The sequence below is a fragment of the Halichoeres trimaculatus genome, unplaced genomic scaffold, assembly GCF_033239565.1.
Source record: "Halichoeres trimaculatus isolate MK-OKI-2021-1 unplaced genomic scaffold, fHalTri1.1 fHalTri1_scaffold_19, whole genome shotgun sequence".
NCBI classification, from domain to species: domain Eukaryota; kingdom Metazoa; phylum Chordata; class Actinopteri; order Labriformes; family Labridae; genus Halichoeres; species Halichoeres trimaculatus.
The window spans coordinates 24,091,696-24,119,189 of record NW_027437197.1 but is presented as its reverse complement, the minus strand read 5'-3'; the positions used below and the strand labels follow the sequence as shown (position 1 = coordinate 24,119,189).

Sequence of the window (27,494 nt, the reverse complement as noted above, 5' to 3'; positions counted from 1 at the left end):
AACCTCACTTGTCACAAGGCATATTAGTGCTACAAAAAAAAAAACCTCCACCTATCTTAACACAACTGATCTCAAATTAATCAAAAGACTTTTAATTAACTAATTATTATTATTATTATTATTATTATTATTATTATTATTATTATTATCATCATTAAATTATTCATTTTCTCCTAGGACACTCTAATAAGACAGGGCCAGAGCTAATCCACTTATCAAAAAATATATATAAATAAATAAATAAATAAATAAATAAATACAGGATTACAACTACAGCTAACAACAGCAAAACCAACTGTTGTATGGAATAACTATCTGTATAAATTAAGTTTTTAGTTAATGTGAAAAAAACTACTTAAATCTAATATTGATTAATAATTTTTTTTATTATTAATATTTTTTTATTTATTTATTTAAAAACCGAGGATTGTGCAGCTCAAGCTTTGCCAGGGAAAGGGACAGGCCCGCTTCACAGATTTTTCCTTGTAAATAAAAATTTCACCTAGGAAAAAAAACAAAAAAACATTTGTGAGTCTTACAATTCAATTCAACTCAACTCAAACTTTATTTATAGAGCACATTTAATACAACTAAAGGTGACCAAAGTGCCGTGCAGATTAAAAGCAGCAAAAATAACAGAATACAATACTGAGATTCATAAAAACATAAAACCAGATAAAATTTAAAATGAAATAAAATTAATGAAAATTTAAGTAAAAACTATGCCAGATGACCAATGTATTCCTTTTTCTTAACATACGTGAATCATTTATGGGTTTTTTCCACTGGTCGAACTCCAGGAACCGATAACGTCAGTTTCTTGTAGTACGCCCCTTCACCGCGTGGTGTCGCTGTCTGTAAAAGCTGTCGCTCATCTGCCGAAGCTTGTTGTTCCTTTCTGAGGTCAAAGTTCACTACAAACAGAAGTAGCATGTAGTGGTTGTATGTTTTTCCCTTTCTACTGTGTGTGGCTCGCTATAAATCCAAACAATCATTCATTTATTTCCTGCACACCTACCGGGAGGCTAACTGATGCTGGGTAGGTGGGTGTCGATGAATTTTACCGTAATAACGGGCATTTCGCGCGGTTAAAGTAAAATGCGATTGTTAAAGCTAGATGTTTTCATAAGCTAACGTTTACCAAACGACTTGAAATGGCAGTAACGTACGATATGGTTATTTACCTGATATACTTGAAGCTCTGCTGTTTTCTCTGGATACATTTGGAGGAAAACACTACTTCTAAACCTTAAAAGGGAGAGTTTACCTCCGCTATCTGATGCTAATGTTAGCCAGATATCGTAAACAGCGAAGCTAGTAAAAAAACATACTGCCCACGCTTTTATTTGGACACATTTTAGATGTTGACATTTCTTAAAAATGAACATTATTTAGTAGGCTAGACATTCTCATGATAGAGTTCTCTAACTACTCAGTCGCTGATAAAGCTGACATTCATAGGCAGCATTGTTATATTAAGCTGTTAGCCTCGTTAGCCTAGTGTTTACATGTTGGTGGAAAAGTGATCACAAGCAGCCTTTCGTCTCTGTCTTTAATCCCTTGCAGCCTCCTTACATATTGGCAACGATGACAACTATTGTCCATGACACTGCAGAGGCAGTGTGCCTCTCCACGGAGTACAACCTTTACCTCAAGCCCATAGCCAAGATGACCATCAGTGTGGCGCTGCCGCAGCTCAAACTACCGGGCAAGAGCATCTCCAACTGGGAAGTGATGGAGAGAGTGAAGGGCATGGTTGCACCGGATCAGTTTTCTGTTCTGAGGATCTCCAAGAGCACCATGGACTTCATCCGCTTTGAGGGAGAGGTGGAGAACAAGACAGTGGTGAAAAGCCTGCTGAGCCGTTTGGACGGGAAGAGCATCAAACTGAGTGGATTTACTGATGTTTTAAAGGTAAGGCTGGTGAAACTTAAGTTAGACTGTATGCGTCTGTGCTTTCTGTATACTGACCTTTCTTATCATTATCATCACCCTCAGGTTCGCGCAGTAGAGAATAAGGTGGACTTCCCCACACGCCATGACTGGGACTCCTTCTTCCGTGATGCAAAGGACATGAATGAAACTCTACCAGGAGAGAGGCCTGACACCATTCACCTGGAGGGACTTCCATGCCGCTGGTTCAGTCAGAAGGACAGCCAGCTGCCAGATCGGCCCTCTGAGGAAGTTCTCACTGCTGTATTCCAGACATTTGGAAAGGTGGTGCACAGTTCTGTTCATGCTTTTTTATATTTGAAATGAAAATGATCAGAATATGGAACTTTGAGTTCACGTAAAGGCTGGCACACATTACAGGATTCTTCAAACCTTCACACATTTAGGGAGCACACACTTGATGATAAAAGACTGATCGCACAAGATCTCTCTCTTCTAATCTTAAAGTGTGTGGTTTGCACTCTGGAGCAAACCACACACTAACTGATTCTTCAGCAGAGAATCAGCTTCTTCACACTCAATATTCCAAATCTCGCGTAGTACAACGTGACTTCGGTGTGAACAAACATGACTGACAAACAGGAAAAAGCAATGATTGTTGTTTTCAGTCTCTAAAATTTTGAAAAAATAACACAAAAAAAGAAAAAAGATTATGGAAAAAGTTATGAAGATGACAGGGATATGGGCTGAATGAATAACAGTGTGAGTATTACAGTATTACAGATAGATTTCTTACTTTTTCTTTGGTTAGTCAGCTGAGTTAGCCCGCGTCACGAGTGGCATGATTGTCCGGGACACGCAACATTACATGATATATCTGCTCATCTCCTTTTGGAGCAACATACACTACAGGAATTCTAGTCGGAAATATTTAACATGTTTATTATCTAAGATCTCTAAATCAGAGGCCTTTGGAGTGGCTTAGACCGAACAAAATCACACCAAGCATACCCCACACCACATGTAAGTCACACACAATGTCTTTGCAGACATCAGACATTCGGGCCTTTGCTGGCTTTGATCATAAAGGGAAGATCGGGACAAAAAATCGGCCCCATTATCCTGTAGTGTGTACCCGCCTTTGATCAAACTGTCGTAACATGAATGATAAAAAAAAGCAAAAAATAAATACGATTAGATTTTTTTAATATTCATTCATTTTGTTTGCAGGTACGAAATGTTGACATCCCCATGCTGGACCCATACAGGGAAGAGATGATGGACAAGAACTTCAGCACATTCAGTTTTGGGGGTCATCTGAACTTTGAGGCTTATGTCCAGTACCAGGAGTATTGTGGTTTCACCAAGGCGATGGACACCCTGCGCAGCATGAAGCTGATGATGAAAGGAGACGATGGGAAGGCTGTAGCCTGCAACATCAAGGTACTGAAGGACCTCTGAAATATTTCCTCTGAGATTAAATAAAAACATAGTCTACATCATGATATATGTTTTTGAATTGCAGCTTTTCAAAGCCACAGGCCCAAACAAGCCTATATTTTTATTTCATATTAACAAGGTTTGAACCACATTTTCATTTAAGTAATGCTTAACATTTGATCTATGAATCAATTAGGACAGAGGTCGTCTCCCAGAGATAGCACATCTCTGGCGTCACCAGTGTTTTCAAGCAGTTGGGTTTTGCACAGAGGCAGATTTTATCAATTAGATGGAGTTGTTCAGGCTTTCAGAGATGCCTTAAGACCTTGAAGTGGAACGAGAATTGAGGCTGTGTCATTGTTACTTCCAAAGTAATGAGGGTCAGGGAGAGCCAGGCCTCTTAATCCATCTTATAAAGCTACCCTGTCAAATCAAAAGTAAGGATAGATAAGCAGGAAAAAAGTATTCACAAGAAAAATTGAAACAAAAAGAGGGTAAACCCCTACTGATGATCAGCGTGTTAATACAGAGTGTAACGTGGAGGCAAATATCATTACAGCATCAAAACATATGTCTTGGATAATTATATTGTCATCAAGCAATTGGAACCAAGATATTTCAATATTTGTTTTCCTCAACCTCTGATTTACTCTGACTGTTTTTTTCTGTGTTGGTGTAACTATATCTGTGTATATTTGTTTCCTAAGGTTACTTTCGACACCAGCAAACACCTGAGTGAGTTTGCTCTGAAGAGAAGAAGCCTGGAGCGTCTGAAGTTACAGGAGCTGGAGAGGCAGAGAGAGGAGCAGAAACGGCGGGAGAAGGAAGAAGAGGAGCGGCGTAAGGAGGAGGAGAGGTACTTAGATACTAAGGGTGTATTCACATTTATGGCTTCAGGACGTCACTTGGATTGTTTGTGTTCATACAGCAAAGTCTCTTGTGATCCAGAGTTGTAAACAAACACCACACGCAATGACATTTTTCTCCCATTGGTCAGAAATCTTACCAGAAAGCCAGAGGACTTTCCTCATCTTCATTCATTCAGGTTCTTAACTGCTTTCCTCTGGGAAGAGCAACAGCCATAGAGCATCAGCAGTGTGTGTGGCTAGTTTGTGTTGTCGTGTTTATCTGGCTCATGTAGTTTTTCATCCAGACTGCGTTAGGAAAACAATGTGCTGATGCACCTGTTATGGTGAAGACATAGCACCTCACTAGGGATGGGTACCGAATTAGGTACTTTTATAGGTACAGACCAAAAGGTACCATGTTGAAGTACCTAAATGCATCCTTGTGACTGTGAAGGAGTTGAAGAGGAAGCAATTTTCTTTGCTGGACATGAACACAACATTGCACGGTTATATATTGTAGAGTAAATTTGTTAAATTGAAATTTATTTGCATTTTATTATTAAACAAATTGATATTTTTTACCACATAAACACAAAAAAGTACCAAAAATTGTTATTGTTGAGTACCAGTACCGATTTCCAGGTACCAGGTATTGGTAACGCATTGTTTTAAATGTGAAAGGTACCCGTCCCTACGCCCCACAGATGAAGATGGGCTGGCCCCCATTACTGCTGTGTAAACCACAGTTATGAGTCAGTTGAGTTGGTTACTGAGGTGAGTGTGTTCTCACTGCAAAGGAACTGCAACAGGGCTCGGATGAAATGAGCTGAGACCACCGGGTTCTTTTGCGGTCTCAACACACTTGTTATGCGATTTCTGTGTTCGATTGCTGTGTTGACATATGCCCAAACAAACCAGACTTTCAGGCAGGGGCTCACCGTTTTGGAACAGCTGCCCCATTCGATCCAGGTGTGAATACATCCTTAGTCAAATTCAGTTGATCAAAGTCATTTCTCTTGTTTTGTTTGATGTCTGTTCTGAAAAGGAAGTTTACTTTAATTTGTGATCAGTCTCACACTCACTCAGTTTACTTGTCAAGTTTATCACTAATTTCAAAGCTGAATAAAAGAACGCTCATTCAATCATGGAACGGCCAAAACTGTAATTTCAAAAACATCTGTTTTAATTTTTTTTACAGTTATTCTTATTTGAAAAAAAAACTTCTGCTTGTAACAATCTAAGCTGTCAATTATTTTTCTTATCGACGTAATCTCAGAATTTCAATTATAAATTTGGTTAATCGCATTTATAGTCTTGACTGTCAGAGTGTTCTTGAAACCGCTCTTTTAAATGTTTTTTAAGCCTTGTTTCCACAAAGCAGTACATTTTGATTTCTCTTGGTACATCACGCATTTTATGGTGTTACCAATGACTTATCCCAGGACAGATCCCCAAATAACTGAGACGAGCCGTCCCACTTTTTTGGACCCTTCCGTATGGGTGCCAGACTAAACCAATCTGATCCCAGAAGGTGGGGCTACAAACTGCAGTCAGCTGGTTATTCAAAAGAGTTGTCACTTGCCATGCGTCAGCAGCTGAATTTCTCCTGGTGTTGATTGTTCTTTGTATCAAAGAGCCACATGAAAATCACAAAGAAGACGAATTGCTGGATGTCTCCCACCGTTGCTCTTTGTCGCGTTTTTCTTCTTCATTGGAGTTATTAGTGGGGCACACTGTGTCGTACTGCTATGGCATCATGCTATCATGTAGCTGATGTAGCTATCAGAATCCAGCTGACAGCCGCCTACCAAGAGGGGGCACAGTTGTCTGTGGAAAACCAAAAAGGACCAGGCTTAACCGACCCAACCTGTACCAAACTGTACTGATCTAAACCTGCTTGGTGGAAATGGGGCTTTACAGTTGGCTGCTGTCAGTTTGATTTGCTGCACCAGTTGTGTTAGTGTATGTGAGCTCAAACTCAAAGTACTACAGTGATTTTTTTACTGCTGTCCGTCCAACACGAGAAGCATTTCACCTGTGCTCAAAAGCCGTAGCTTATCTACAGTGGTCCAAAAGGAAGATGAAATAGCACACAATTACACATAGAAACTGAGAAACCAGTCAGTGGTAATACTAAGTGGTGAGCAAGAAAATTTTGACTCATCCACAGGAAACAGAAGGAGCAGGAAGAGGAGGAGAAGGAGAGAAAGAAGGAGGAGAAGATCCGAAAGCGAGAGCAGAAGCTGCGAGAGCGAGAGGAGAGGAAGAACCTGAAGAGGGTGAGACGGCAGCAGGAAGAGGAGCAGAAAAAGCTGCAGATGAAGATCGCCATGGAGGAGAGGAGGCTGCTGTTGGCTCAGCGTAACCTGGAATCCATCCGGCTCATCGCTGAGCTGCTGGCCAGGGCCAAGGTAGAGTGTGCCCGATGTACAAACCACAAACATAAACCTGGGAAGTAAAACAGACAAGGTTTTAGCTTTTATGTTTATGAATTTACCGTCTTCAATTTTCTCTTTTCTTCTCCAGACCATGAAGCAGCAGCAGGAGGAGAAAGAGAAAGCAGAACGAGAGGAGCGGGAGAGGCAGGAGCAGGCTCGCCAGAAGGAGGAGCTCGCCCGCCTGCAGCAGCTGGAGGCCTGCAGACGCAAACAAGAGGAGGAGCTCAGGAGGGTGGAGGTGGAGAAGGAGCGAGCTCTGGAGCTGCAGCGCAGGGAGAAGGAGCTGAGGGAGCGACTGCTGTGCAACATGTTGAAGAAGAGCAGTGACAGAACCACGAGACCTCCAGGTGCACAGGATGACCCGGAAACAAGCGAGGAGGCCTCGAATCCTGTGGGCAACGAGCTGATGCTGGGAGTCCTGGGACTGGTTAACGGGTTAAAGGGAGGGGAAAGTAAAGAGAAGCAGGCGCCCAAAGCTGGTGGCCACTCCTTAGGTTTGGGAAGAAACAGAGCAATAGAGGAGAGGAGGGGAGGAAAGGAGCGGGAAAGAAGGAGAGATGAGATGGGAAGGAGCAGGGAGCAAGCAAGGGACCGAGAACGAGACAGAAACCGAGGGCGCTACCACACAGAAAGGAGATCCTACAGCCGGGGAAGGAGGAGGCACTCCCGCAGCTACAGCAGGAGGCGGAGAAGCTCGAGGCGGAGCTCCAGCCGCCACAGGAGGAGCTCCAGCTACCACAGCGGGCAGAGGCGCAGCTACAGCCACTACTGCAAGAGCACCAGCTCCAGCCGGGACAGAAGCAGGAGCAGCAGTGGGAGGAGCTACAGCAGGGGGAGGAGCTACAGCAGGGGGAGAAGCCGCCGGAGGAGTCCCCGCAGAGGCAGCTCGAGGAGCAGCGGTAAAAGCAGAGAGAGGAGGAGTCACAGTCAGTACAGTCGGAGGTACAGGAGACACAGCAGAGAGCGGAGCCACTCAAGACGACGCTGATCTCATCAATGCTATCCGTTTAGTCCGGCTTACCATTTAAAACCCGTTAGAGAAATTTCTGGAATCAGTAATTAAGAAACGTGATGTGGCAGCACACCAAACGGCCTTTTCCTGAACATTTCAACTCCATTAATACAGAGAAAAAACTCCCTGAGTGAACAAAAAACAAACATTTTAGACTTAATTTTTAAAGCATGTGTGAAACTGCAGTAGATTCTAGAGGGTTGCTTTTATGTTTTACATTTTTTTACACGTCATTTTATTGGATTGAAGCTGCAGCAACTTTATCTTCAAGTATTGAACATTTTAGCGCAGAATGCCAGTTATAATACGTTTCACAGAAGTTTTTTGTGATTCATTTTGTAAAAAAGCAAAGAAGAAACACTTTAACTGAAGAACACCAGACTAATAAGAGTCAGCGTAATAAAAACTGTAATAAAGTGACATCTTTAATCGTCTGATAGGAATGTTAGGCTCACTGTGTCTCCTGGTGACCCTCGTTTTCCGAAAGCAAGTCGTCTTTGTGCATGACTTACAGTGAGGTGTGTGAAGTTTTACGAGGAATAATTCATCTTTGTTGTTTCGATGACGCACCAGCCTCTTTGTCCACACTCGTAGCCTAACAGGAAATAAACCACAGCATCTCCAGCCGACACAATTGGAATGGAGGCAGCAAGAGACTTCAGAGTGGACGTGACCTGAACAAACGGTGGCTTTCCCATTACAATGTGAAGTTTTCACAGCCTGTGAGGAACATTTCATCCTGTTTATGGCGACTTGAAGACTGACTTGATTCCATTGTGCTTTTTTGGTTTGCTTTCCTAAGTTTTGCAGTGACACAACAGAATTCTCTGATTTCATGATTTCCTAATGCTGTTTTACTTTCTTAAAAAGATGATATGATGTGAGTCAGCGAGTTCTGTGAAGACTTGATGTTAAAAGTTGAAATAATAAGAAATAAAATGAAAGCAAGGTGTGCACTTCCTGTTTTAGCTTTGAGAAAGGCATTTGAGTTAAGTCGTGTTAACATCTGACTTTTTTCTTGTCATGGTGAATCTCGTGTTCAGTGTACTGTATGCTCGTGATCCACAGAGCATGTCTTGCATTCAGGGTTAAAATAAAAAACAAGCTCAAATGTGTGTAGCGATTTTTCATTCCCTGTGTATCTTTCAGAACTACCTTAAGTCTTTGTGGCGGAGACTCAAAGTAGATGCTGCGAGCATTCTCAGCCTCACAGAGTTAATGCAGATTTGTCCGCTGCATATCTTGCCTTGTACCATGTCCAAAAGTTGCTGTACTGGATTAAATCTGATGACATGGAGCGTTATCCTGCTGGGAGTATCCATCAGAAAACGGGTGCACTGTGGTCATTAAGGGATGGTCTTGGTCTGCAACACTACCCAGGTAGGTTTTGGTGTTTAAATGGTGCTCAATTGGTAGAAAGAGGCCTAAGGTGTGCCAACAATCTGATCTTAAAATCTGAATATGGCTTAAATTGAGACTTATTTGACCAGGTGAAGTTTTTCAAATCTGAATAGTAATCTCAGTTTCCTGTTCACATCAGACTCTCATGTCACACATGAAGCCACTTGAACTCTTTTCTGATGCTCAGTTTGACTTTCAGCAGGTCGTCTTGACCGTGGCTTCATGCCTTAATGCATTGAGTTGCTGCCATGTGATTGGCTGATTAGACATTTGGGTTAACGAGCAGATGAACAGGTGTTCCTAATCAAGAGGCTGGTGAGAGTAAATTGTTGGATTCTGTTTGTTTACAGTTCCATATACCTTTAAAATTATTTCTATTAGTCATTATTATGAGGCAAACTGCCCTTAGAAGTCAGCATTAATGTCCGTTTTCAAGATATCAGGAGATGAAAAGGTAAAACCTGATTTGCTTGTTAAGAGTTGACAAAACTGACAATTCAATAGGGTAAATTTTAACTTTTTTTTTTTTTTTAACTCCTTACAAGTATTACAGGAATCATTTCCGTCTTAATATCTTAAAATATTTTTTTCTTGAGCTGCCATTGGAATACAGCTTATACCAAGTTAAAAAAAAAAAAAAGATATTTATCAAAAAGAAGACATAACTTGCTTGGATTCCTGTTTTTGCTAAAATGACTTCCTCAATGAAAATTTAATTTAGTTCAAAGCTCCATCAGATTGGAATAAGTATAGGGTTGGTGGATGCCTATACTTTGGGAAGCATAAGTGTGAATGATTGTGTGTGTGGTGTATGTGTCTTTGTATTTAAATATTTTTGATTATGTTCAGGATTTACATTCATTGTGATTTTGTGTTATCAACCATTGTATTTATGTGTCAAGGACAGCCCTTGAAAATGAGATGGCAAATTTCAAGGGGATAGATAAAATACTAACATGTGTTTAGTTGAAGTCCAAAGTCAGTGTTCCTCTGTTCCATAAATCACCTCACCTCTTCAGCTGGTTGTCTACCATCTCTTAATCATGTGATTGGCTGATTGGATAAATGTGTTTGATGTTTGGTAAAGGTAGTTCATGTTCCCAGCAGTCAGAAAGGAAACTTGGCAAAACGTGCTCCAACGTGTTCCAGTTTGATAAGCCCGTTTACAGGAAGTGTCATCCTCAATGAAGTGTGATCATTAGTTTGGCCATAGTTCATCTCTATAGTGATGAACTGGGCGAAACAGAAAACAGTGCCGTCACTGAAGGGCTATAAGAGTGGAGGAAAGTTTGATCTAAGTCTGTCTGTCTTGGTTTGTCCAGAGATCTTACCTGTGTAGAGGCTACATTTGGATCACGGGTCGAGGTGTTTTCATCATCAGGAAAATCTCCAACACTAGCAGCTGCAGGTGAATCTAATCCAGTGGGTGGTGAGTAAAAGTCTTCTGCTCCATTGTGATGATAGAAACATGTGACCTTTGACCCTCATGTTGTGTTTGTTTTATGTTTCATATCTTTGTTTTCCTGGTCCATTAAGACTCATCATTAATACTGAAATAATACAAATATAACTTTCTGTGTAAGAATGTCTTTCATTGACCCCAGTTCTTGTGATCATTACAAATTTTGAGTTTCAATTTATCTATGGCCTGTAAGCCTCATTGACCTTAGCTTAAACACCTTAAATTCAAACTTAAAAACTATGATTTCTGTTTTATTCTGTTTTATATTGTATATTATATAATTATATTATATTATATTATATTATATTATATTATATTATATTATATTATATTATATTATATTATATTATATTATATTATATTACATTATATTATATTATTTATCATATTATATATTATAGTATATTAGTTGTCAGTTGATAATCAATATAACTATAAATTAGTTATAAACCATTAACCATTACATTAAAATAACTACTAAACTTTCAAATTAACTATATTATTAACATAAACTATTGTGTGTACTATACTCAAATTTACAATCCCCACTTGATTTAACATCTGTTAGAATATAAAAACACATAAAAACAATTCATTTTTATTATTGGTAATTAATTCAGGCAGTAAGGGGTTAAAGGTGAAGTGCTTTTTGTCAGTCAGCGTTTAAAAACATCTGCTTGAATTAATGATGATAAATTTCCCCATGCTAATGCCCTTCTTAAGCCAGAGACGAACCTCTTGCAAACCCGTAGTGAAGGATCAAGGTGACGGCTCCCCTTACCCCAGCTGTCACACCTGCATCCCGCCTCTACACAGCTGTTTCCATAACTGTGTGGATGAATAATTAATAGTAAAAGTGACCGGTGTAATCACATCTAAGGGTGTGACGTGACAGCCTGTGTCATTAGGTCTGCTGCTGCCATTAGTCTCTCAGCGTGAGTCCAATCAGACCATAAGGATAGGAGAAAGGGAGCACGTCTTTCATAAGACACTTGTCAGGAGTTTGCTGTTCCTCTAGTGTCAATCACATTTGGGGTCATGAAAACTGTGGGTAAAGCAGCTCTGGTATGAGAATGCACTGAGTGAATGCCTCCATCCAAGTGTGAGTGATATTGAACAAGGCAGCAGTGTGTTGCCACAAAGTTGTTTCTTTGTCCAATTCAGACTGAGCCCCTGCTCTAATCTGGGTTATCTGGCTGTAATCAGCTTAGCCCACTGCCACTCTCACAGTCCTGCTGCTGCTGCTGTGGCTGCTGCTGCTGCTGGGTGGGCATTTACTCGTAGCTTTAGTTTGCCTTTGTCTCCACTGCCATTCACACACACCTGTTGAAGTGTCTCCAGAGCAGGACACGATTGCAGGAAGGACCACTTTGCATGCAGAGGAGGTTTTGTGTTCAGCGTGGACATGGCTGAAAGTGGAGACACCGGTCCCTGTGAGGGGACACCTGCTGCTGAATCATACCCAAAGAAGATCCTGGAGTACATGGAGGGGTTCCTCATCTCTAAGGTACTAAACACATGAATTACACTCAAACTCATATGAAACAGTCTGATACAGAGCCACTTTTTAATAGTGAGAGTCTGAGTCCTTCTTACCCCCTTTGGCTTATGTCCTCACTAAGCTAATTGCATTCCTGACAGTTGATTATGTAACAGCGTCGGGCCTGTTATGACTAAAAGAATGGAGTATCTTGGATGACAATTCAGGACAAAATCCAACAGCTTTGAGGGCTGCATGGTGGGACATTTATCTTTATAATTTTGATCAAGAAATTTCTAGAATAATTGGAAAAAAAGAGAAGAAAAGGAAAAAACTTTACATGAGTTTTTAGGTTGATGATGCTTGGAATTTTCCCATGTTAAATATATATTTAAAAGCTCCCTGTGTTTGAGATTATCAGTCAAAGTGTTATTTAAGTCAAACAGATTGAATATTTCAGATAGAAAACTTGCCTTTGGGGTTTTTCAAAGTTTGAATGACTCAAATAATTGGTTAAGAAACAAGCAACAATGAGTTAAAAAAAAATGCATCAGGCTTTATGTAACAAGTGATACAAATGATGTAAGTACTCAGTGTGTGAACAGAGATTAATGAATCATCTCTTTCCCTCTGTCTGACTCAGACTGTCTTCACCTCCTGTGAGCTGGGTGTGTTTGACGTGTTGCTGGGTGCAGAGCGCCCCCTGTCTGCAGAAGAGATCAGTGAGGTGGTGGGAGCCAGTCTGGATGGGATGCAGAGACTGTTGGCAGCCTGCACCGGCCTGCAGCTCCTCAATGCACACACGGAAAATGGACAAGGTCAGAGACAGCACTCATATAAAAATATATATTTTAACCCCCTATGGTACAAATACTGATACCAGTTTGGAAAAAGTGATGTTTTTTTTGTCTTAAAATAGACCAAACATACATAATCAAAGGAATTAAAATATATATATATATCTTTTATGGTGTTTTTTGAGGCTTTTCCATGAGACAACTGTACAAAAATGGTCATAATGTAAAAAAAAAAAGAGCTTATCATTTTAATTTCAACACTTTTTTTCAAAAAACATAGATAATGATTAATGGTCTCAACAGTTTACATTGCATGCCATAAAAGTGAAAAAAAAAATTAAAGGGAATTTATCAATTTAATAATAATAATAATAATAATAATAATAATAATAATAATAATAATAATAATAATGATAATAATAATACTTATTATTAAGTATCCTTTTGTCAAAAGGAACATGTCTGAACGTTGCCTGCAGGGAACAATGTACCATTGAGGAACATCCCATTGGAAGGAGTCTAAACATATTTTATCCAACTTAACAAAGTCTTTTATTAACAATTTAATAAAAGACTTCACTTATGTGGCATTGAAGAGACTGCCCTTCCATTGTGGGACCTGAAGAAAGCTCCTGCAAGTTTTACCGTACAGTTCCTCTGCTCTTTAAGGCACTTCTCCAAGAGGAACTGAAAAAACAACCAGACGTCCTCAGCAAGCAGTGAATTTAAAAAATAAAAAAAGTTAAAAAAAAATAAAAAAAATAATCAATGCATTTCACAACCTAACTTATACTAGTGATCCCTGTCCCTGTTCTGGTAATAACTATCACTGCACTTTTACCCTCACTGTCCTCTTCATTATCATCCTCATCCTCACACTTACTTTCTTTTTGCAAAGTTGCCTGCAGCCCATTGCCTTCATCGTGACTAAATTCTACTTCATCCTCACTAACATCAACAGAGAACATTATCTCTACCTTCTGTCTGTTTGAAGAGCCACAGAGGGATGTTAGGTTCATTCTGTAAATGAAGGAAAACTGTGTAGTGGATTTAAGCACGTGCTCTGAAAATGTCGTCATGGTGAATTCATAATGGTACCATGTTGCTTCAGGGCAACATTTGTATTTTTATGTATTTACATTAATTTATTAGCAAATAAAATACATTAAACTATGATACACTAAGCTTTATTTGCCAATTGATATGAACTTTTTTCTAGACAGAGAGAGGCCCTAAGAAAGCTATTGGACAGTTTTGAGGAGAGAAATGGCCGAGTTGGTCTTTGCAAAGAAAGTCTGAAAAAAGGGATTCTGAGTGACCTCCTGAGTGACCTCCAGAGGGTCACATGACAAATTCAAACACTGCCACTGGTTTCTGAAGGTCTTTTTTCTTTTTTAAAAGTATCTCATGACAACTTGGATGCATTGTGAAAGTGTAACAGGCCAAAAATAGGTTTGTTGCCTTGAATAGTGTTTCCCAATCCTGGTCCTGGGGACCCCCTGCCCTGCATGGTTTAGACGTTCCTGACTCCAACACACCTGATTCAAATGATCAGCTCGTCATCAAGCTCTGCTCAAGCCTGATAACGAGCCATTCATTTGAATCAGGTGTGTTGGAGTGGGGTAACATCTAAAACATGCAGGGCAGGGGGTCCCCAGGACCAGGACTGGGAAACACTGCTCTGGCTGCAGTAACTCAACTCTTCATCTCTCCCACCTCTCTTTCTGTTTCAGTCTTGTACAGTAACACAGAGCAGGCCAGAGTCTACTTGACACGCTCGGGGCCTTTATCCCTCTATCAGTCCATCCAGTACAGCTCCAGAACCATCTACCTGTGCTGGCACTACCTGACTGATGCCATCAGGTCAGTACTCAGAGCTTACATGAAATTTATTTTGCGCATCATCATGATAACTTTTAGAATCTTCCTTTTTTAAATAAGTAATCAAAGTGGTCCAAATAGGAATGGAGTTAATAGATTCAGCATGGTTGAATGAGTTTGTTTGGAAGCAGGTGGAAGGTGTTTTTTGCAGCCTGAGGATTTGGATTCAGCTCCTCCTCGTCTGTTTGGACAGTGTCTCAAGATGGATTTCAGTCTTATTGTTATGTCCGAGGGAGGGCAGCCAGCAGCTGTCCGACAGTGTGACTGGAATCAGTGTGCCTGGCACATCCATCCATCAGAAACAGCGGTGGAAGAAATAAAATAAATAACTAGTTCTTGTTTGGGGGATCAAAACAGTGGTCCATAAGACAGTAGCGTGATAGGGCAAACTGTAATTATCATTTTATTTTCACAGTGGATGTAACACAGATAGCCTAAATCTCATTTTTTCTCATGCGCTCTTATTTTTCCTTATTCCAGAGAGGGAAGAAACCAGTATGAAAAGGCTTTTGGAGTCAGTTCAGAAGATCTCTTTCAAGCTCTCTACAGGTAAGAAGCCGTCTTGGTCGGGCACACACACACACACACACACACACACACACACACACACACACACACACACACACACACACACACACACACACACACACACAGGCACACAAAAAGACCAAACACAACCTTGCTCATCCGCATTCTACCCCTGTCTCTTCCTCCAAAGCCTGCCTGTCACTTTCTTCCCTCTTCCCCCTAAAAACACAGACTTGTGGGATTTATTAGGAAGCAGGGGACGTCTGAGGGTGAGAGGAGGGAGACGGTGTGGGCAGTGATGTGAGGAAGCTCGGGGGTGAGGGAGAGAATACATCTGCTGCTGTCCTTGAGGTCTCATGTGTTTATAGTATCTAGTGCCCACAGTTTTATCGCTTCACTGATCTGCTGGTCAGCACTTTTCTGGGGTCACACGCTGAAAGTTTCACACTTTGCTGCTAATAGGTTTTGATCGGTTTGCCCTAGGCGTTCTGCTGTAAAGACCGCCAGTCTCAAAGGAAGAGGAACCATCAAACCTGACACACAGAGGAGTAACGTGCTAAAACATCCTCTCTTCTTGTTCTCATCAGGCCATGATTTGCTGAACCAATGTGCTGTGATGGAATGGTGTCTGATGTGTAGATGAAATAGATGTGAAAAGGCACATTTCTCATTCTTAGCATTAAAGATGCTATGAGGAGGATCTGTTTTAATTGGACTGCCTCGCCACCCTCTGGCCCGGAGTCTTACACACACTGTTGTAAATTACTTTTAGCGAGGTGTGTGTGTTTGTTTTGGAATCAAATAGAGATCTGATCAAAACAAATTTTCTTTTTCCAAGACAACTTTTTACTGGATACAACGCGCTGCGGTAAGGTATTTATCAGTACAGTTTCCTAGCGCTACAGTTTGAAATGTGACATCAGGGAAACATTATCTAGTAGTCGGTGTTCTGCCAGATTTTGCTACCGATGAGTTTTCTGATGAATACATCAGTTTATTTTTGCTGCTTTATCAGATTTTGCTACCACCGTTGTCTATAGCTGTGTCCATAACAGATGTGTATGATCGCGCATGCTAACGTTACCATGTTAAAAATTAGCCTTTTTGCATTTTCTCCTATTTTTAATCAAAATTGTAGAGGAGCATATTTTGATAGTTTAATTGCCCCCCATGAAATAATGCTCCCAGTTCTCACAGGGAGCCAAAAATAATAGGTGTGACACTACTGACATAAAGTGCATGCGCAGAACCACAGAGTAGCAATTATTGATGGGTAGCAGAAAATGACAGAGCACCCGGCTATATGTAGTGGTATCAGCAGCCCGGTGCTCCAACGTATCTGTAGGCTAATGTGACAACAAGTAAACACTGACAGTTTGTATGTAGTTGAGTAGCTGTCTATATTTAGCTCAACTGACAGCCTGGTGCTCTAAGACATGTCTGTAATGTGTAACATTAGTAAATCCTTGTTATGTCCTGCCAGTCATCTACCAATCAGAGCTAACGTAACCTCACTCTTCATTTTATTGATAGACTCTCAAGTTTGAACAGAACACTGCAGAATAACTGCTGACTGTGGGTTGGAATGAACATTAGCACAAACAGTTTAGCTCCTGTGTTAGCCTTTAGCTCGTGCTCTATCTCTCTCCTGTTTATCTTTCTTCTGCTCTTCTGTCCTTTTTCTGTCTGACAGTTAGGCTCCAGTGTCCACCATCACTACAAAATTAATCACAGACATCGTTTTCAACAGAGAAAAACACAGAAGTTTCACTTCTAAACTTGTCATAGAAACCTAGATGTGCTGTGAATTGATCCGCTCCTGTTCAACCCAATTGGGAACGTGTGACCTCTAATGTTGGCACTGATAATCTCATTTTAAAGTGTGGATTACAATCAAGCATATATCTAGAGGACAGACTTTTTCAAGATCACTTTCAAACCCCTCACAGCTCCTTTAAAATGCAGTGTACCAACACAAAAAGGCAGATGATTGACTTTCTGAATGTACAATAATTCACTCCTACAATGCAGAAACTAAGATGCATGCTGATGCAGATTGAAGCTTTCGCAGAACACAGCTTGTAAGAGGCTGTGCATGAATAATCCTGCATCATACATCCATACACTCTAGAAAAATTTGCTCATTAGTAGAAATGCTTATAATACAAGGATTTAAAAAAAGGACCATTCACATGTGATCCAGTGCACCCATCTGCGGATAAATTTACAATTCTGCTTTAATTGATTAAAAAGGAAAAAACCCGATGAAAGAATTCCAACACCTGCACACAATTGACTTAATGTGGAGGAGCAGTTGTTTGTCTCTGCTGATTCCCCCTGTGAATACTGAGGGTAAATTAGCAAGGGGGAACAACCGCTGAAGTCATTCAGCGCCCTGTGAGTGCTGTAGGAAAGCAGGGTGATTCAAAGCAGGGTGGATGAGTCAGATTTCTGTTTACTCATTGCCATTTAACCAGGCATGTAGAGAACCTGAATAATTTACGCTCCGGTCCTTTCCGCAGCTTTAATTCTCCTGTTCGAGATTGCAGGAGAAATTTGATGAGAAGATTAGTGAGAGGATTTAAGATTTTTAAGATGCACAGAGATGAATCTGAAGCCTATAAATAGACACAGTCATTCAGGGAAACGTGTTGAATTTACAGTTTTCCTCAGGGATTTTGCTCCATATTGACACCCATGCTCTGATGTTGTTTTCACCAAATCTTAATCTATTATCTGCATCTTGTAGCAGAAGTCAAGGCTCATCAGACACCATAACATTTTTCCAATTTCCCATTGTCTAACTTTGGTGACTTGCTGCCATGTGATTGGCTGATTGGATATTTGGGCTAATGAGCAGTTGAACAGGTGTTCCTCATCAAGTGACCAGCCGGTGTAGATGTTACTTTGAAGGCTAAACCTCAAACACAGTGAGTAATTTGTTATTGTCAGTTATTCAAAGCTTTTTAAATGATGTTGAATTAAAGAATTACCCACATAAAGTAACAGAAAAAACATTTTTATATTATGTACTTTACAAATTTCTGATTTACCAGGGGGAACCTGACCTTTATACGCCATTAATTGGACCCCCTCATGTCTATTTATTCATTTGTATCTGTGCCATTCATTAAAATGTACAACAATATAAAGGTAATTAACCTCTTAAGACCTGAGCTTTTGTCTGGTGTGCATTTTTTAATTCACCTTGCTTTTTGGATACATAAGACCTAATAAGTATAATAACTAAACTTGGTCTTTTTACAGGAAGTTTGATTATTTGTGTTATGAGTTCTCTTTAAGTTGATTGTTCATAGTGTTATTGTATTTAAATACATTGTTTGTTTGTTTTTCAATGAAAAGGGTGTAATGTTGTGATTTCACAAAAATTTGGCCAGTCAGTCAGTCAAAGTTAAAAAAAAAAAAAAAAAAAAGTATTATGGGTCTGGGAGGCAGAAATGTAATGTCAACATATGTTGACGCTGGGTCTTAAGAGGTTAATGCACAAATTTATCCCAGACATTTCAAATTGACATCCTACATGACTAGAAATGAGCAACTGGAAGATCAAAAATCTTATTTTGGACTCACCCTGTTTTGAAAACCGAACTTTGAGATGGTTTCAACACCATCAACCCATCCTTGATGTAAGAAAAACTCAAATAACAAGACTGACAACAAAATCACAATATTAAATTAATTTCAAGTTCATATTATATAATTTGACACTTTTTAAAGATGCTGTGAGGAGGGTTTTTTTGTAACCGGACTACCTTACCACCACTGGCTCTAACAAGGTGTGTCTTTGTATTGGAATTAAATGGAGTTCAGATTGAAACAAATTTTCTAGATTCAAGACATTTTTTTACCGGTTTGAGTCCATTGAGGTGAAGTATTTAGGTGAAATGTGACAATAAGCAAACTTTGTCAGTTTATACTTTAGTTTTGTAGCCTGCCAGCACTACTAGCAGCCTGGTGCTCTAGGACATGTCTATAATGTGTAACGTTAGTGAATCCTGGCTATGTCCTGCCAGTCATCTACCAAGCAGAGCTAACGTAACCTCACTCTTCATTTTATTGATAGACTCTCAAGTTTGAACAGACCACTGCAGAATAACTGCTGACTGTGGGTTGGAATCAACATTAGCACAAACAGTTTAGCTCCTGTGTTAGCCTTTAGCTCGTGCTCTGTCTCTCTCCTGTTTAACTTTCTTCTGCTCTTCTGTCCTTTTTCTGTCTGACAGTTAGGCTCCAGTGTCCACCATCACTACAAAATGAATCACAGAAATTGTTTTCAGCAGAAAAAAACACAATTCAATCATCAAGCCAGTCCTGTCTGCCCTGAAGTAGCACTTACGAATAACCTCTATTGGCACTGACAATCTCATTTTAAAGTGTGGATTAGGATCAGGTATATCACCTATAATGTCCTCACCACCCCTTTAATTGATGCACAAATTTATCCCAAACATTTCAAATTGATATCCTACGTAAATTGAAAGTAACATCTGGAAGATCAAAATTCTAATTTTTGACTGGGTCTGTTTTGAAAACAAAACTTTGAGATAGTTTCACCACCATCAACCCCATCCTTAATGCCTGTAAGAAAAACTTAGATAACAAGAGTGACAACAAAATTACAATATACTGTCGAATTAAATTTTAAGTTCATATCATCAAATTTGTCTCTCTTTACACAATTTTCAAAGCTGAAAAATATCATGTCAACCCTTTAAGTCATCCTGCTGTGAAAAACAAAGTTTTACACCAATGTCAGAAAAACACCTTTGTTTTAAGGTCGTCTGAACAAACTGATGGGACAGTCATTAGAAGTATTTCATTCTCAAGTTGCTCATTTCACAAAGAAAGTGGATCAAACTGCAGCTTTAGAAAGCGACGGCCTCCATCAAATGTCAAAAACTGAAGCTACAACAGTGGCACTGTCCTGTTTTAGGATCCAAAAAAGAATCAGCAGCAAAGACCCAGAAACAGCTCCAGTTATTAAAATGAAACAAAAGTCTGGTGTGAAATCAGGTCAGCTCACTGTGGTCACACATGAACATGATTACACTGATGACTGATGTGATAATATCCATTTGACCGTGCCTCAGATGAAACCCCTCAGTCTTCAGTTAGTGCTGATGAGGCTGAAGCGACAAGACAAACACTGCTCGGGCAGCCAGGAAGCATAGCAGCAGCAGTGGGTGCAGATATGACAGGAACCTGCGGGGATGTTGAGAGATACAAGACATGTCAATGCTGAAGGCGAGTGGATCATAAACCATGATGATTTTATAATGATGTAAACAGGCAGAGATATCATGTGAAGCGCTCTGTCCTCAGTTTGATCACAGACAGAATGAGATAGCGTGCGCAGAAATGTGTTTAATCAGGGACAAAAAGGACTGCAGATTTTATCGTCCAGGGGCATTCAATAACTCCAAAAATGTTCCCAAATTAAAGCTGACAGTCTGCTGTTTGGCCTCACAGTCATTTCATCTTTTCACATCCAATGTAATCAGACTCTGAGGCCGCAACAATGAGTCACTTTCAAAGTTCCTCCAGAGGTCAGCGTGTCGGCCAGAGTTGTATCAGATGGCTGATCACTTTGATACAGAAGAGTTTGGATAAATAAGAATCTAGAGAAACAGAAGAGAGGTCCTCAGTGAGTGTGTGTGGGTGTGTGTGTGTGTGTGCAGCAGGGCAGAGTGCTGGGTGATGAGGTGGAGATTCCTCAGAGCAGCAGCGGTCACCACAGGCCTTTCTATTCTGTTGCATCCTGTCTCTCCTTTTCTCACATACACACACACTGTGTCGCCATGGGGAGTGACTTTGGAGACAGGGAGAATGTGTGTGTGCATGTGTGTGTATGTGCGTGTGTGTGTGTTCATCTATTTATTTTGGGCATAGAGCAAACAGACCCTTGGGTGACAGCTTGATAAAGAAGGAAAGTTTTGTTTCAAGTTTTAAGAGGCAGTGCTAAGTCTTTTCCTGTGTGTGTGTGTGTGTGTGTTGGTGTGTGTGTAGGTCCGATGAAGAGATGGTGAAATTCATGCAGTTAATGAACTCCATTTGGAACATCTGCGGTAAAGACGTCGTCACGGCCTTTGACCTTTCGCCTTTCAAGATCATTTGTGACCTTGGAGGTAAGTGTGTGTGCGGAAATGTCTGTGTGTGTGTGAATGTGTGTGTGTGTGTGAATGTGTGTGTGTGTGTCGGCATCAAAACACCATCTCTCATTTCCATAAGGTTGTGAGTTCATAGTCATTAACATTTAAAACTGTTGGTGTCATGTGTTAGCCGTAGAGACAGCTGGCCCAGACACACAAACGTACACACATGCACCCCCCTCCACACACACACACACACACACACACACACACACACACACACACACACACACACACACACACACACACACACACACACACACACACATATTTATACAGTACAATGTGCACAAAACACAGTCATCCATGACCTTTATAAAAATGTTGCACCAGCTCCTCTAAGTTAATGAGTGTTGGTAAATCAGACAGGCTTACCTACACATACAACTCAAAGTCACCTCCACACGTGTTTCCTGTCCGACCTGTTAGTCATTGTTTCACCACGTAAGACTCATGAGTAACAGTTATAACCCCCCCCCCCCCCCCCCCCCCCCGCCATGAATGATGTCATAACCCGTTTTTCCCCCCTCATTTCCCCTTCAGAGCTGAATAAATACATAAAACATCAAACTTTGTGTTCAGTTCAAGGTACCGACATATGGGGTTGTTGCCTACACACAAAAACATAAAAGTTAAAAAAAAAAAATTGGGGGAGAATTTGATTGGTCTAAATATGCTAATGCATAAACACGTTCCTCAATCTTCCTCAGTATCTGATTATCTGATACTCTATTTTTCAAAGCAGAGTTTTCAGTAAAAGTACTCGAGGTATGCGCTCCTCTGCACCAAAATAAGTTTCTTTTTTGACAAGAACTGGAGGCAACAGAGCTGAGGCTTAACCTGCTGAGACCAACTCAACCATGTCTGTCACAACAGTCTGTTTCCCCGCTTTGTCTTGAAGGGTAATTGCTGACATGGCTTTGTTGTAGAGCTGCACGATTCTGGCAAAAAATATGAATCATTTTTTTTTCTTTTTTTTTGCTAATAATTGAGATCACGATTCTTTCTTCACAAAATGTTCAGTGCACTGATGAAGTTTAAGAAAACAAAACAGAACATTCAAACAGTCATTCATAAGGATGGGTATTGATAAGATTTTATTGATACCAATGCCTTTATCGATTCTGCTTTTGGATCAGATTCTCTATCGATTCCCTTTAAATTCCTCCTGTGAATTTTCTTTTACAAAAGTGGCTTTACAGGTTTTCTGTGTCAGCAACATTTTATTGATTTTAAAGTGAATAAATATGAAACTACTCACATAAAAATGCCTAAAAATCTCATGTCACTTTACATTGATGTACTGTTTTGTTATATGTTACTGACTGAAGTAGGCCATCTAGTGTCTCAAAGTGGTTATAGCAATGCTTTGAGATGTTTGGAACCTAGCTGTATAAATGAATCCAGCCATGAGCCTGCACATTAATTTTCTTTTATCTTGCCTGTTAGTATTTTGACATTTAGAGTTTTCAGTATTTTTCTAAACAAAAAGTAACTATGATTTGTTTTGTTTAGTTTTTTTCTTCTTTTTTTTAAGTTATTTTGGGGCTTTTTTATGTCTTTAATCAGAGACAGGATAGGACAGTGGATAGATCAGGAAACAGGGCCAGAGTGTGGATTGACATGTGGAAAACAGGACACAGGCTGGATTCAAACCTAGGCTACCCATTCAACGGCAAACCTCGTGGGACCATGCACACCATTTGTGTGACGAAAGCTGAAATTCTGTTTTAAAACTTAAGTCATTAAGATTATTAAGAACCGTTTTTTTGATGCCCATCCCTTATTTTGATACATTGCGCCCAAGTATAGCTTAATTTACTTTGGAAACAAAAACTCAGAAATGTGAGGTTAATATAAGGAAAAAAATATACAATTTAGCCATCATGGCACAAAGGCTTGCACTGAAAAACAGAAATCCCTGACCTGAAATCAGAGAAATGATGTGGGATGTAACACCAGAGGATTATTTGCACGGGCTGTAAACAAAACCCTTCATAAACAGGCCTTAACAGCAAAGTATATTTATATACTGTGTTATTTTTCAAGGTTTTTATCTGAGGACAGTCTTCCAAATTGTGAGGTTTCAATAAAAGTATAGTCTTTACAATGTGCAAATCCCACACTCTAAAACAGTCTTCTGCTGGCTCTGTTAGTGCAGGTGACCTCATACAAGCAAAGCATACAGGTGCAGGTAAAAGGATGTGAGAGCGCATCCTTTTACCTGCACCTGTATGCTTCACTCATATGGCGGCTAAAACTTGACTTACTTCTAACTCTCTTTGATACAAAGTGCACATCTCTTCCCATGCAGCTGAGCCATCTGGTTTTAGATCAGTATTTCAAAGTCATATGTGTCACTCCAAAGAACAAGGGTAATATTTTTTTTTAACTCAGCTGCTGCAGGAAGCAGAAAGTCACTGCTGGCCTAATTACTGAGCGCTGAAAGGGACAAAGTATGAGATAATTCCTAAACAGATCACTGATTGGCACTGACAGCTCTTATTTCTGCTTGGCTTGATGTGATTTGACATCCTAAACCCTGTGCCAACGCCTTATCAACAGATTGTCCTTCAGTATGAAAGTATTAGTCATATGAAATGAAAAAGAATGAATAAATGGATGATAGGTTGACTTGGAAACCACTCATCAAACTTGTACAGTTTGAAGTTTCAGGAAGCGATGCAGTCATACAGAAAGCAAAACAATCATTGGATCATAACTCTCTTTGTACACTTTACAGTTCACTGGTTATGCCATATTTACTTTACTGTGCTGAGCCTTGAGGAAAAACGTAAAAACCTTTGTTGCAGTCACTCACCATCTTACGGAAAGGGCATTAAGAACTATTAAGCTACTTGGAACATAACCAACAGTCAAAGTTACTCTGACATCATATCATATCAAACTTCAATCATCATGTATCAGGCAAAAAACAGACGACTCCCAGAAAATATCAAAAACTTATTTAAAAATTGGGTGGGTGGCTTTTAATAAAGAGGGAAACATAAATTGAAAATCAAAATCATACAAACAACAAAAAAAGCTTCTGTTTCTCTATTTCCAGTGTCAAGCTATAAAATAATCTAAGTGAGGAACTCGAGCAAAGTCCAAATATCAGCAGTTCAGAAAGGTGCAAAATATGTAATTTAGAGGGTAAAATAAATAATGATCATTCATGATTATTATCAACTGTTTAACTGTTTATGTATTTATATAAATGTGTGTGCATATGTGTATATAGGTGCATTTGTATGTATGTATGTATATATGTCTGTATGCATGGTATATGAATATGTATATGAACATTTATGTGCATATATATGAGTGTATAGGTGTATATATTATTTATTTTTAGACAAAGAGGTGAAGTTTAACAAGCTATGCTGCTGCTCACTCCTTTTCAAATATGTCATTTACTTCTTTTGTTATTTTTCTTTTTGTTATTAGCATTTGGCTTCCTCATATTCTCATTTCCACATTATGTTGTGCAAACAATTTTTTTTTTTTTTTTTTTTTTTTTTTTGTTATCGGGAAGTCCTGTACTTTAGCATATTAGAAAATAAATTAATCAAAAAAACCAATTTAAAAAAAATCAAAAAAATATAAGGAGAGGAGTGGCTCCAATGTTTTTTTTGTTTTTTTTTTAATTTAACCTTAATTTAACCAGGTTGGCCTTGTTGAGATTAAAAACCTCTTTGTCAAGGCCAAAACAGGCAGCAGCAAAAACACTCAGTTACCGACAGGTAGCACAAAAAGAAACAAAGTACAGACAACAAAACACAAGATTATAGATTAAAACCACATTCTAGGAAACAACAACCAAGCTAAAACACTGACATCTTACAGAACCTGCCTCCATGTCTTTTATTTTAGATTAAAAAACATTTAAGGAACTAGCTCCTTGAGCTTTAAGTCATTTGGCAACTGGTTCCAAGCTGAGGGTGCAAAGCACCTAAAGACCTTTTCCCCAATTTCTATCTGTGCGTTTGGGACAGAGAGCATAATGTGAGCTCCTGAGGACACAGAGAGTACTGTCTGCTACTTTTCTACATGATAAAAACACATAAGTAGTGGGGAAGCAGGCCAAGAGCTGCCTTATAGATAAAAGTTTACCAACGTGTGAGCCTCTGGGTCAGTCAACCTGAGAGTCCAACTCACAATGGTTGGTCAGAGGTTTACAGTTCATTATATTCCTCAAGGAGGCATGGTAGGAAGTATCAACCATAAAGAGACACTGTGGAGAGGCATGCATGGACAAAAGATCTCCATAATCCAAAACAGGTTAAAAAGCTGCAGCAACAAGATGATTTTTTACAGTAAAAAAAAACACAACTTGTTTCACTTCTATCACAGACAAATGAAAAACAGCTGTCAGTGAAATAGTAAGTCTTTTTCAGGGTCTTAAAGGTGAAAAAGGAGCTTCCTCAAAGGATTTTCCTTTGTTGTTTTCTTTCACATCAAGAAATTGTAAAAATTGCTGTCAAACAGCAGGTGTTGTGCAAAAGTGCAGCACAGAGATCAAAAGGTACAGGGTTGGAGAAAAGTTGGGAAAAATAAGACTGAAGAAAAACAGAAATGGTGTGACAAAGAAACGCTGACAAACAAGCCATGTGACAAGTTTGAATAAAATAAGATGAAATAAATCACCTCTTGTCACACAAGGTTTTAGCTCCTGTTTCAATATCATGACATGAGTGAAAAAAGGTGGAAAGAGAGTCAGAGGCATTTTTTTTTTTTTTTGCTTTCATTTTTCCCCACCCATGAATTAAAATCCATAAAAACCCACATAACAAATGGGTAAAATATGATGTGAACACAAGAATACGAGGAAAAGCCTCTGGCACTTATCCAAAATCCCCAGGTGAGATTATGGCGTGTGACACCACAGCCAACCACACAGGGGAGCTGTGAAGCCACTGAAAGCAGATCCCACACACACATTCTCACACATACACACAGGACACACATCTCCACGGTCTCCCTGTCTGCTCTCTCCTCTCCTCCATGACTTTCTCGACACGGGGTTGTGTGTTCATGTTTATGCATTAAGGTGCATCACCAAAAGGAGTGTGGACAGCAGGAGTGTGAAAGGGAGTGACTGCGGTGTCCCAGGAAGATGCTCTCAGCATCTGTTGTGTCTGCACACACCTGCTGCTCAGGTGCTCCCTCTGTCTGTCTCCCTGTCTGTCTTCCTGACTGTCTCACTGTCTCTTTGTTCAACTTTCTGCAAACACACTGACTTTAGCCTGTCCTGAGAAGGTGGTTTGTTTCTTCAGGGTCTGCGAGGCGTCCTTCCTTTACATGTATTTTAATGTGACATTTAACACACACTGTAATGATATGTTTTGTTTGAAATATGCATAATCAACTCAAAGGTTACAGTGATTTTATTCATAGATTTGACGAATTATGCTATTTAGGCCAAACACCACATGCAGAAGAGTCGGTCTTGGAAAACAAAATCAGGCCAATGCAGAAAAAAAAAAAACTGATCTTGAAATACGTATTACCTTGATTGAAGATACTTCTCTGGATGCTGCCAGCCATTTGTCATCAATATGTTCATTTGAGTTAGTTTTTGCTTTTAATTTGTTGGAATAGGATTTATACTTGTCACGTTCATGTGTCTTTTATCAAGGATAATGAGATATTTTGACAGTTAATGCAGCATACAGTTGGTAGATCTGAGTTTTTGTTGTGTAGATTCTACTTCTGACACAAGAAAAGTCATAACCAAGTGTTTCATCTGAAAATTCAGGCCTGAATGCTTATAAAGTGTAAAAAGTCAAGCAATTCAGGCACCACTTTTTCCTCCCTCTGGATTTGTCAGGTAAACATGACTCATATTTAGTCTAATAAGGTAGTTTTTGTTAGAAATAAGACACAAACACTTTAACTTCAGTGTTGTTGTGCAACCTGATACAATCTTTCATTAGCTCCTTGCTGTGGTAAATGTCTCTTCTTCTTAGACTCCATTACCCAAGTTTACCAAAAACAAAGCTCCCTGAAAGAGACTCACACCCATTCACAAGCTAATGAACAGTCTCTATTTTAAGTTAACCAAACTTGATGGGTGAAATCGGTGGAGTTCCCTCTCAGTGGTTTCTCTATCAGTTCAGTTTAGATCCAGAACTAGTCACA

General features: G+C 39.6%; 2 protein-coding genes across 3 annotated transcripts in view; both read left to right on the top strand.

The window, feature by feature from the left end:
• Positions 1-880: 880 nt before the first annotated feature.
• On the top strand, positions 881-8,740 carry akap17a (A kinase (PRKA) anchor protein 17A). Of its 2 annotated transcripts, none has more exons than XM_074695509.1 (7): positions 881-1,039; positions 1,567-1,914; positions 1,999-2,217; positions 3,124-3,336; positions 4,041-4,189; positions 6,352-6,592; positions 6,708-8,740. In XM_074695509.1, exons 2-7 carry the CDS (start codon positions 1,588-1,590, stop codon positions 7,605-7,607), a joined length of 2,049 nt encoding a protein of 682 aa, XP_074551610.1. In that variant the 5' UTR covers positions 881-1,039; positions 1,567-1,587; the 3' UTR covers positions 7,608-8,740. The 2 variants fall into 2 exon arrangements, with proteins under 2 accessions (XP_074551610.1, XP_074551611.1); XM_074695510.1 differs by having other exon boundaries at positions 881-1,043.
• Positions 8,741-9,377: 637 nt separating this feature from the next.
• The window catches only part of asmt (acetylserotonin O-methyltransferase), a 33,938-nt gene continuing 15,821 nt past the window's right edge, over positions 9,378-27,494 (top strand). Inside the window, exons 1-7 of the mRNA XM_074695145.1 lie at positions 9,378-9,486; positions 10,357-10,461; positions 11,836-12,001; positions 12,618-12,792; positions 14,505-14,634; positions 15,133-15,201; positions 21,208-21,326. Coding sequence (XP_074551246.1) covers positions 11,900-12,001; positions 12,618-12,792; positions 14,505-14,634; positions 15,133-15,201; positions 21,208-21,326 — 595 coding nt within the window. The 5' untranslated portion in view covers positions 9,378-9,486; positions 10,357-10,461; positions 11,836-11,899. The remainder of the gene's footprint in view (positions 9,487-10,356; positions 10,462-11,835; positions 12,002-12,617; positions 12,793-14,504; positions 14,635-15,132; positions 15,202-21,207; positions 21,327-27,494) is intronic.

Excerpts from the sequence above, each read along its gene's own strand:
- akap17a (XM_074695509.1), top strand. The coding sequence starts at position 1,588 with ATGACAACTATTGTCCATGACACTGCAGAGGCAGTGTGCCTCTCCACG. Across the intron at positions 4,190-6,351 it reads CGGCGTAAGGAGGAGGAGAG|GAAACAGAAGGAGCAGGAAG; the intron begins GTACTTAGATAC and ends ACTCATCCACAG. Across the intron at positions 6,593-6,707 it reads AGCTGCTGGCCAGGGCCAAG|ACCATGAAGCAGCAGCAGGA; the intron begins GTAGAGTGTGCC and ends TTTCTTCTCCAG.